Source organism: Typopeltis vanoorti, chromosome 22 (assembly GCF_054136105.1).
Source record: "Typopeltis vanoorti isolate ZY-2024b chromosome 22, IOZ_Tvanoo_1.0, whole genome shotgun sequence".
NCBI classification, from domain to species: domain Eukaryota; kingdom Metazoa; phylum Arthropoda; class Arachnida; order Uropygi; family Thelyphonidae; genus Typopeltis; species Typopeltis vanoorti.
The window spans coordinates 25583860-25596105 of NC_143570.1; the positions used below are offsets into that span (position 1 = coordinate 25583860).

General features: G+C 37.9%; 1 protein-coding gene across 1 annotated transcript; it reads right to left on the reverse strand.

Moving 5' to 3' along the window:
- Positions 1-9666: 9666 nt before the first annotated feature.
- Positions 9667-11726, reverse strand: LOC150094244 (heat shock protein 68-like). Its single transcript, XM_090412365.1, has one exon. It carries the CDS (start codon positions 11652-11654, stop codon positions 9750-9752), a length of 1905 nt encoding a protein of 634 aa, XP_090268491.1. The 5' UTR covers positions 11655-11726; the 3' UTR covers positions 9667-9749.
- Between the last annotated feature and the right edge of the window lie 520 nt (positions 11727-12246).

A 12246-nucleotide genomic window follows, 5' to 3' on the forward strand; every position in this document is an offset into this window, starting at 1 on the left:
ATTTGCTTTGTGATGCACTTAAGAGTGATAGCATAAATCCCTCTAGTACCATCATACTTCACTTCTTCTTTCTTTCGTCTTAATTTTATGGGATAAGGGGTGGAAAACTTACTAGCGTATGTTCAATTTTATTACTTGATACAATCGGTGATGTGGAAAACTGTTGCTAGATTTTTGTAAAAAAAAAAAAAAAAAAAAAAAAAAACTCTACAGGATACGTCATGACACGAGATGCAAATATACTGATGATCAAACAAACAATAAAAAAGCAGATACACGGATCTTTCTATGAACAAATTTTTCGCTGAGAATACCTAGCAATGGTAGAAAATGCGGAGCTAGGACTAAAGTGTTTGAAGAGATTCAAATTTTAGATTTGGAGGGTTACCTTTAAATTTTTATTAGAATTTCAAACTTTACAGACTTCCTCTTTCTTTAATTTTCCTCAGAAATTATATTATACAAAATGAGTGCAAAACTAAGTATTATTTAGATAAGAAATAAGCAGTTTTAAAAGATTAGTAGTAGGGGGAGGAGTTTCGAAAATTTTGCATAATCACCTTCCTTTTTTTAAAAAAAGAAATTACATTATAGATGTAATCTTTGAGAATAAAATGTTTTGTTTTTCCAATCATTTTAACAATGATAAAATTTTTGCCCCCACCCCCTAGATAAGACAAGCGAGCCTTAACTTGTTTTGGTGTCGATGATCCTAATTTTCGAAAACGGTACACCCGAAACATGATTCATGTCCAGGCCTTTTGTCCTATTTTTTTATTATTATTATTATTATTTCTCCTTCACCGTCTGGATTATATACACTATCACGAGCTGTTCTAGCAGTGACGCTTTTTATTATGACGCATTTATTGCGAAAGTGGCAGCAAATCCTGGTATATTGAAGAATATACATTCAGTCACCTTTCGCCCTGTTAATTAATGCACATAGTTCAGATAAAAATTGATATGTACAAACTTATTCAGAAGAGTTGCCATCTCTTCATTGTTAAAACCTGCCTGTCGTATTGAAATATTAGTGAAAGGAAAAGGTAAAAAAAAAAAAAAATTTTAAATCCTCGATCTCAAGATTCTGCGCATGTTTATATCACATGAGCAATTTTGCTCATCTGCCACGTGGATGAAATGGATTCGTAATTGAAACTTCCATAAAATCATTTTTTTTTTATTATTTTAGCAAACTTTATACCAACATTGCCTAATTTATTTTATTTTATTTATTTATTTATTTCACTGCTCCACTTGCATCACCAGTGAAATAAAGGGGAAAGACTCGTTTGGAATCTCCCCAGCAGTCCCTTAAAAGCTCCAAGAATTATATCATTATTATATTATTTTAGCAGAAAATTCTAACATTTTCCAACTTCACAGGAAAAAAAAAATCTCTAAGATCCCTCCACATACACACACACACACACACCAAAACAATGTCGTATATCCCCAGAGTATACCTAAACAACAAAAAAAGGTTTCTGTTCCACAAATATCACTCTACTAAAAACTATCCGATGAGAAGTATGTAAAAACTAACATGGTAGCTGTTTTAATGTGCATCATGAAAATTATGAAAACAACTACCTTGTTAGAAGAAAACTTTAGTTTAATATAAATCAAAATAAACACTCGACGTTTCGACCCTCACATGAAGGTAATCATCTGGAGTATACACATATATACAAAGAAACAAGCTGCACCAAAATCTACATGGCATGCTAAAGTTACTGACCAACTATTACAACTATTGGCCTGACCTCTGGTGAAAAAAAACCCTTAATATATCACGCTAGATTATTCTGATACTCAAATTTTAATTCGAAATGCAATGCAGTATTTACAAAAATGAAATCGTGCAGTTAATTTGAATAATATCAGAACCGCAGAGCCACTTTTAAACTACCTTTAAAAATTAAAAAATCATATTCAACTCCTCTAAGGTTCCTCTCCCCCATTGGTACATCCTGGATTTTGAATCTATTACAAAATTTAACTTTCCTTATATTGGGGAAACTGGACGTACAATCCCTATCCGTAAAAAAGAGCACAAACGACACATTAAATTCAACAATTTTGGTGAAGGAGGCCTCTCAGATCACGCGTTTAACACCCTACACCAAATTAATTGGAAAAGTACTTGCTCGTTACATCATACAAAAACCTGGTATGAACGGAAATTTAAAGCAGCCTGTGAAATTTTGATTAACCACCCTAACTTAACAATAATGGTGGCATAAAAATCCCAAGAATTTGGATGGCACACATTCAGCCCACTTAGTTTCCAGCAAACCCTTACTTTAGGACTCTAAGCAATTTTTCAGCTTTTTATTGACCACTGTCATAGCAGTTGGTTATAATTTATATGCATACTTATATAAGTAATTTTATTTATTTATTATTTATTAATTTTTTCCTTCTTTGTAAACATGTTGCTCTCCATCTTAATTTAATTTTGTAACCTAATAGATAATAATAATAACAATAGGACTCTAGCGTTGATGTAGTAAGTTTTTTCTTCACCACTAGAGGTCCAGCTGGAGCTCATGATGACCTTAATGTGAAGGTCCAAACGTCGAGTGTTTATTTTGGTTTGTATTAAACTAAAGTTTTCCTCTAGCGTGATAGTTGTTTCCATAATTTTTATGATGTATTCTGATCACCGTTTAAATGAAGGAAAGGTTTTAATGTGGTTGTGAAGTATTTGATATAATGCACTGAAAGATTAATGCCAATATATCTTAAATATCTTCGATAATAATCTTCTGCTATGCGACGTTCATGTTTTTTTTTTTTTTCTTTTGTTTATTTTAAATTTTTTCGGCTTATAGGAGGTTTGAAATGGCATAAAATCTGGTTTAGATTTCTAGATGAAAAGCAGCCTTAGGTTGACATGGATTATGTAACTTAGGTAAACTAGATTATCCAGAGGGCACCACGAGGAGCTGACAGTCAGACTAAATTTGATTTGGAAATGATGTCAGAGTTGAGAAATGAGCAAATCATTCCACCCATTACAAGAAATATTCATATCATCCAATGTAATTTAAATGTTATCGTTACTCCAGCAAGCAAAGAAAAGCTAAATGAACTATTACTACTAGCTGACAAACACGATGCTGATATTATCTGCGTTCAGGAAACCAACCTTCGACAATCCAGCAGACTAAGCATTACAAACTATGATATCATACTAACCTAAGTGATCAAAATGGAGGAGGGCTTCTGACACTAATCCGAAACTTGTCATATAAACTTGTTGAACTAGATATAGTAGCAGAAGGAACTGAAATACAAGGAATCCAAATACTGGAACCAAGTAAAAACCATTAAGCATTTTCAATTGTTATCATCCTTCTAATAAACCTGGACCAAATCTTTCCAGCCTATCCCATCTCATTGAAGAAAACTTCATTATCTTAGGCGGCATGAATAGCAAAGACCTGTTATGGGGTTCTGAGGAAATAAACCCAAGAGGAGAAAACCTGAGTCATTTCTTAGATGAAACAGGACTAATAACTCTCAACAGTGGAGAACCCACTTATCTGTCTCATTCTTATGGTACAAAAGATGCCCAGATATTACTGCGGTGTCTCCAGATCTTCACGACAAAGCTACTTGGTCTGTTTTGGAACCAGTAGGAAGCGACCATACCCCATTATTAATCAATCTGAACCCAAAAATGACTACACCCACCCAGAATAAAATAACATTCGAACTTCCAGAAGGCAAACTGAGAGAAATACAAGGATGAAGTAAGCAAAATGCTGAAAGATCGCACATACTATGATGACTTAGACAAAGACTACATAACTTGGAAAAATATTACCCTAAATGTAGCAAAGAAAAGTATCCCAAAGGGCTACGGGAGGAAGGTTATTTCAAACTACACAAAGGTTCACGAGGAACTTGCCAGTAAAATAACTAACACGCTAAAAGATCCAGATGAAAATATCACAATTGGAGACAGGGAGATTGCAAATACCTTGGCCTTTCATTTTCAAAATATAAGCAAACAAGAGATGAACACTAAAAAAGACCATCAAATATCAAAACAGGCTCGACAGTAGAAAAACGCTGCAAATTCCCCTAAATATAAAAACAATTTTCAATCCATTTACATTTACAATCTCTGAATTGAGAGATGTCTTAGAGACAAGAATTCCTTGTATGTTATCTGGTCCACAATCATGTGGACCAGATAACATACAAGGAATTATAATCAAGCATCTTCCTTCCGTAGCCCTAGATTGGCTACTTCGCCTATACAACTATAGCCTAAAATAAGGAAAAGCTCCAAAAGACTGGAAGAGAGCCACAATCATACCAATCTTAAAGCAAGGGAAAGTTCTAAACTGGATTTATGACTTTCTAAGAAATAGAACAATTCCGGTTAGAATAAATAATATCTTTTCCAAGAAAGTGAAATAAGACAGGGACTCCCTTAAGGCAGCATTTTGAGCCTACTCCTTTTTTCCATCTACTTAAACAACTTAGATAAAAATGTAATTAAAGCAACAAAGATAGCTATGTTTGTTAATGATTTAGTCCTATTCTCAGCTCCCAACAACTTCGAAACAGCAGAAGGTCACTTAAACAAAGCCATTGAAAGTTTAGCTACATACTGTGAAAACCAAAAAATCAAAATTAACCCTACTAAATCAGAATTTGTGTATTAACCATTAATAACCACCTCAGAAAGTGGAGACAGAATGTTGGAGTCAGAGCAAAAAGAAGACTAAATATCATGCAAAGTATCTCAGGTAAAGAGTGGGGTGCAGATGCTAAAACCTTAAAAGTCACATACACCTCTATTATCTGTCCCATAATGGAATATGCTTTGCCCATCTGGATGCAAACTTCACAAACCAGTTTAGATAAGTTTATAAAAATTCAGAAAAATGCAGCTAGATTCATATGTGGACTAAGGAATACAACTCCTGGAAAAATGGCAGAATTCGAATCCAACCTTGTTCCTTTAAAAATTAGGTGGCAAGAAAATCTTACTATATTTGTAGAAAAAAGAGCCAATCTTGCACATCATAGAACAAGTGAACTTTTTAAAAAGTGGCAACCAACAAACAGAATAAAGAAAATATCAAGAAAGCATGAAATCATGGAAAATAAAATTTCCTTGGATTGTCTAAATAATATAGCCAACTGCCCAGCATTTCCTCCAAATCAAAAGAGGAAAAATATAGTTATTAACTTTGAAATAGGGAAATATGAGAAAAAAAAGACTAGAAAACCCTGAAATCTTGATATCATTAGTTCTTTCAAAAATAACGGATTATGGACCTGCCTCAATAAAAATCTACACAGATGGCTCCACAAATTCAAATGGCAATTCTAGGAGTGGCATACTCATCTATGGCTCTCAAAATATAGAAATAAAAACAACCAACAGTATAGGATGCAACTCATACAATGTAGAATTAATAGCCATTAACACAGCACTGCAACATTTGGATAAACAAACCCCCAAAGGAATTTATTTTTCACAGATTCCTTAGCAGCCCTTCAAGCTATTAAGAACTGCTACACTAGCCATCAAGAAATACTTAGAGACGTAGCAAAAAACATAAACAAAGTACATAAGGATTCCAAAATAATTTTCCAATGGATCCCATCCCATGTGGGCCTAAAGGGAAACGAAACTGCAGATGAAGTAGCAAAAATGGCTGCAACATCAAGTGATACCACAGATTTTGATCTTGTTACAACTACTCAAAAAGAAAACATAAAAAGAATGATTCTCCAGGACATGCCTCACCATTGGTATTCAGCAGAAAAACCTAGCGCTACCATCAACTCCAAGTTTAATCGTTGTGTCACTACCATGATCTCTTGCGTCAAGACTGGCCACACGACCAATCAAATTGAGCAATGGCATAAAAGTCTTCCCCATCTGCAAAATCTGTAATATCGAGGAAGCATCAGCAATGCATTTACTAAACTGTATGAATATTTCTAAATGTGAACTTCATAACAACCCAGAAAAGGTGCTCTATAAAATACATGATTACTAATACCATGATGTAATACCTGGTGTAATAATACCATGGGATAATATAAAACAAATTATAACCCTGTGTCTAAAAAGAAACCGAACTGTTGATAGAAAATAAAACACAGGCCAATTATAATTATTCAAATCGTTTATTTCAATCAATATACTCTCCCTCAGCTTCGATATAGCGTTTTGCAAGGTCAATTAATTCCTTAAATGAGTTTTTTATATCGGTTTTTGGGATACTGTTGAGGATCGTCGATACTACCGCATGAACGTTTTCAGTGGTGTCGTATCACTTTCCTTTCATCGGCAAATGAAGTCGGGGGAAGAGAAAGAAATCATAGGGTGCTAAGTCAGGTGAATACGACAGGTGATCCAACACACAAACTTGGTTTTTGCTCAAAAAGTCTCACAATGTTCGAACGATGAGATGGTGCATTATCGTGCAAAAGTGACCCGTTGTCTGCATTACGATATTCATGCCGTACGCGACGAATTCTCGCTATCAATCGCTTCAAAACTTCAAGATGAAACTCGCCATTGACCGTTTGGCCAGGCGGAACGAATTCTTTATGGATAATGCCCTTGGAATAGTAGAAACGAATCAGCATTGTGTTTACTTTTGACTTCTCCGAGAGACTTTTTTTTCGGATGCCCCTCTTCGGGTGGTCTCCACTCAGCACTCTGGCGCTTTGTTTCGGGCGGGAAGTTTGAGTCCTTACGAGCAATTTGAACTACCTAACCGGACATTATGAATCAAATACGTCCTCATACGCTTCGTATCCATCATATACAGGGTGTTCGAGATAAATTTGACAGTTTCGTAAGGAAAAAGAAAATCTTCTTTGTATCTATTAAATTTAATGAATTGACAAAAAAACATTACAGGCAGAGTTAATTACAATACTATCAACAAGATTTACTCAAAATAACCACCATTAGCATCGATCACAGCTTCAATTCTGCTTCGGAACCTCGAACAAGCTGATGCTACAGTCTCCCTGGGAAGGGCCGCAAAAACTGTTTTAATTTTATCCATTAACTGGGCTTTTGTATTACTGGAAGTGCGATTGGTGTCTTTTTCAACTGCGCCCCATACAAAATAATCCATGGGGTTAAGGTCTGGGGAGTTTGGAGGCCAAACATTTGGACTGGTGAAGTCGTAGAAATTTTCAGACAACCATTTTTGACTTTTCCCAGAGGTGTGGCAAGGGGCCGAATCCTGCTGCCATACATACGGCCTACCATTGGCTACCCTTGTTATCCAGGGCTTGACTACAGTTAGCAACTCCACGAACAAAGCCCGAATTCCAATGCCAGGGTTCTTCAACACCTGTTCCTGCAGATTTGCGAGGAATTCTGCTGTACGAACGCAATCAGATCGTCTGCTAGGGATCTTTCTTCTTGCTACATCCTCGTAGTCACCATTGCAAGTCTCTAGTTCATGCCTGATTGTTTTTACTGTATTCAGGGAGCATTGGGCAGCAGTCGTAATATCCTTATTTTGATGGCGGGCACGAATCATCATGATACAAGTTATTCTCTTCCATGATTCAGGTGGGTTCCAGCTATCCATCCTTTCTGACATCTTGTATATGAATGAAGAAGGGTCCAAACTTTTAAATGAAGAGAAGTGTGTGTTAATACATGTAACTTACGGAAAAATATAATTAATTATAAATATGTCAAATTTATCCCGAACACCCTGTATTTCAACGTAACATCAATGGTATTACAATTTTAAATGCACTTCGCATCCATGATAACCTAGACGTCTTTAGACGTCTTAACCAGTAGCGTGGTTAATGAGGTCCTTGCAGTGTTCAGTTCGATACATTTTTTGGTCGTCGGTCAACTTGAGGGAACAAATCGCTAATTCAATTTACGAAGGCCCAAACTCTCCGTCAAAATGCTGTACACAGTTGATTTTGGAATCCCCAATTCATCCCCAATCAATCTCAAGGACGATTTCTGGTTTTCTTTGATGAAATCACGCACTTTTTGGACGTTAACTTCGCACAGTCCAGTTTTTGGACGGCCCGGCTTTTCCTCGTCCTCAAGCATCTCACGACCACTTTGAAATCGCTTCAACCACTCGTATACTTGAGTACGGGATAAGCATTCATCACCGCATGCTTTCTGAAGCATTTGATGCGTTTCGGTAAAACTTTTACCAAGTTTAACATAAAAGTCAATCGCAGCTCTCTGTTTGAAACTCATTTTCCGACCGTTCGTCAAAACATACTATCACTCATGGCACTATAACTCGCCTTCTAATGAAACAAAAGTCATAAACAGACATTGACACAACACTAATGAAGGTTGCCGCTTTCGACAACAAAAAGATACAACAGGTGGCGCCACTAGTTTCTTCTATTTATGAAAAGTTCGGTTTCTTTTTGGACAGAGGGTGTATTTGCTAGTTCTCTATGACGCATTAACTCACAATACTTACAAGCGAGAAGGTATTATTGTTTGCTAATGATAGAAATAGATCAAATATGTTTGGAATTCAAGGGAGAAAAAGAAAATGCCTTTCGATATATAAGCACCCCCTTCGATATATGGTAACAGAACGAAAAAGAAACAGAAATGAAAGAAAAAAGTTACCAAAAACGAAATCAAAAGATCGGTCTTTTTATTTCACTTTTCTATCTTAATTTTTTAATGAAGTGTTTCTTCCATTGGGTTGTTCAATATTATGGTACGAAAACAGGCTTCGGTGTAACATTTTCTTGTATGTAAAATACAGAATGTGAATTTGACAAACAAGTTCCTTCAAAGTACTGTAAATTTCATTTGTGTGTGAAGATTGATTTCAATCATTGGGGTAAGAAATAAAAGCTTGTATCATCCTAACTTAGCGAAGTTACCTTTATATCCTCCTTAATATAATTTCTTTAAAAACAGCGCTTTTTTTTCAAGAAATTATCTCTACACCTCTCAGAACGCTAGTCATCAAGAAGAACTGCCTTTTCTATAGTTTTGTAAAATGTATTTGACATACACTGCAATATGCAATCGATTAAATGTACTTGATAAAACTCCACGATAAAAATGCAAAAGAAGAAAATGTAAACCAGGTTTGCATTTTCCTTTTTTTTTATGATGGTTTATATGAGTAGAATGTACTGAAAATCGAAGGTTTTCTTCTCGTATATATGTAATTGAGCATTAAAAAAATACTGTGCCCTTTTCAAAAGTGATTGTGGACACTGTTGGAAGCGAATCCCATCATAAAATATATTTTTTTAATCTTTTAAAATAAAATCCCACCATTTTATTTTAAAAGATTAAAATAAACGTAGTTTTAATCTACTGCTTCTTGTGTTTAGTTTGTTTGGCACTGACGATGTCTAGTGTATTGTTCAAAACAAAATCAACTGAAAGGAAAATCTTAAAAGAAAACAAAGTTCTTTTAATACAGCTGTCGCATCTCATTCCGAAATCTATTATCATCTCAGAATAATTTTAAAAAAATTTAATACCATTTCCTTAAAATTATATAACAGTCATATTATACTTCAATGCAAAAGCGGTAGGCTAACTCAATAACAACACACGCGAAATAAAAATATGCATGAAAAACGCATAACTCAATTAAAATTGGTTTATTTTTTCCACTCTAACAAATACAGCTTATTTACACGACTGCTATTTACAATTAATAGAATCCAGTAACGAGAATAACAAAAACAACTCAATAATGAAATTCAATTCTGACATTTTAGTCCACTTCCTCCACGGTGGGTCCATTTCCTGGTCCACCAACACCGGAACCACCTTGATGAAGTTTCTTCATCACAGGCGAACACTCCGCCTGCACCTCCTTCAGTTTGTATTCGAACTCCTCTTTCTCCGCCAGACTGTTGTTGTCCATCCAACTCACTACGTCCTCGCATTTCTTCGTCACCTTGGCCTTGTCGTCTGCCGACAGTCTGTTACCCGCATCCTGCACTGCCTGCTTCACGCCGTACACGTAACTCTCCAAGTTATTTCGGACTGCAATTCGCTCGCGCTGCTGCTCGTCCTCCTCGTGATATTTCTCGGCATCGGCAAGCATGCGGTCGATCTCCTCTTTCGACAGCCGACCTTTGTCGTTCGTGATGCGGATGCTCTCCGACTTTCCTGTACTCCGATCCTTCGCAGACACGTGCAGGATTCCGTTGGCGTCGATGTCAAAAGTAACTTCGATATGAGGAACGCCACGAGGGACGGGAGGAATTCCCGACAGATCGAACCTTCCCAACAAGTGATTGTCCTTAGTCATCGCGCGCTCGCCTTCGAACACCTGGATGGCCACTCCGGGTTGATTGTCGGCGTAGGTGGTGAACGTATTGGAGGTCTTGCAGGGGATCCGAGAGTTCCTTTCCACGATCTTCGACATCACTCCTCCGGCAGTCTCGATGCCCAACGACAGCGGAGCAACATCCACCAGCAGCACATCCTTGATGACGTCACTAGTGTCGCCCGTTAGGATTGCGGCTTGAACGGCTGCTCCGTAGGCCACGGCCTCGTCTGGGTTGATGGACATGCACAGTTCCTTCCCGTTGAAGAAGTCCTTGAGCAGTTTCTGAATCTTGGGGATGCGAGTGGAACCACCCACCAGCACCACATCGTGGATCTTCGACTTGTCCATCTTCGTATCGCTGAGCGCCTTCTCCACTGGTTCGAGAGTACTCCGGAATAAGTCGATGCACAACTCCTCGAACCTTGCCCTCGTGATTTTAGCGTAGAAGTCAATTCCTTCGTAGAGAGCATCAATCTCGATTCCCGCCTCCGTGCTGCTCGACAGGGTTCTCTTTGCCCGTTCGCACGCCGTTCTGAGCCGACGCAGGGCACGTGGACTGTTACGGAGATCTTTTTTGTGCTTCCTCTTGAACTCTTCTACGAAGTGTGTCACCATTCTGCTGTCGAAGTCTTCGCCCCCGAGGTGGGTGTCACCAGCAGTGGCGCGCACTTCGAACATAGAACCTTCATCTATCGTAAGAATGGAGACGTCGAACGTGCCACCGCCAAGGTCAAAGATCAACACGTTTTTCTCTCCGTGCAGATTTTTGTCTAATCCGTAAGCGAGGGCAGCAGCGGTCGGTTCGTTGATGATCCTCAACACGTTCAGTCCTGCTATCTTGCCGGCATCCTTTGTTGCCTGCCTCTGGGAATCGTTGAAGTAAGCGGGAACTGTGATGACAGCATCCCTCACCTCTAACCCCAGATAGGCTTCCGCTGTTTCTTTCATCTTTGTGAGCACCATGGCACTGATCTCCTCGGGATTGAATAGTTTGTCCTCCCCCTTGTAGGTCACTTTAATCCTGGGTTTGCCTCCTTCATTAACCACCTTGAAGGGCCAATATTTGAGGTCCTGCTGTATTTTAGGGTCGTCGTACTTCCTGCCGATGAGCCGTTTTGCGTCGAAAACACTGTTTTCAGGGTTAAGGGCAACCTGCGCTTTTGCGGGATCACCGATGAGCCGTTCGGTGTCTGTGAAGGCGACGTAGCTCGGAGTCGTCCTGTTGCCTTGGTCGTTAGCGATGATCTCGACCTTCCCGTGTTGGAACACTCCCACGCAGGAATAAGTCGTTCCCAAGTCGATTCCGATTGCAGGTGCTGCTAACTTGGGCATATTTGTCATTCACTATGCTGCACACGAGAAAAAGAATTGTTCACCGATACGCTTATTGCTGTAGGACGTCTCAAAGAACAAAAGTTGAACTGTGAAGTTATAAGCACGCTCCCACTCTGCGAGGTAAACTATTAGCTGATGGCTGCTGTATGCTATATATAATCAAGTCTCGGCGTTCTCCAAAGTTCCCGAATGAGCCATAGTCGTTGCTATGGAAACAACTGTTTGCGGACTTGTGATTGGTGCATGTAAAAGTTATCGTGACGTTCGTTAACAACGCAAGAGCTTTCTAGAAAATGCGAGAGCCCTCTAGTGGTCTCTGGATCCACATTTAGTAATGAAACTTGTTTGGAGAAGTGAGTAGTAGTCTAAATTTATCTAAACAACTCACGAGACTTTTTGTTTAATTTGAGGATCGGAATGATGACTGGGGATTTAATTTTATCTGTTAATCATTGTCTATTTGAATAAACTGACCTTTTAATTATGAAGTCACAATACCCCTTAATAGAAGTTTCATGTATACAACTTATATCACATGTATTTTTTTGTTTAGTTTTTGCTCATTACTAAATTCATATTTAATAAAAATATTTATTCA

Bases quoted from the DNA above. Each gene is read 5' to 3' on its own strand.
- LOC150094244 (XM_090412365.1), bottom strand. From the start codon at position 11,654: ATGACAAATATGCCCAAGTTAGCAGCACCTGCAATCGGAATCGACTTG.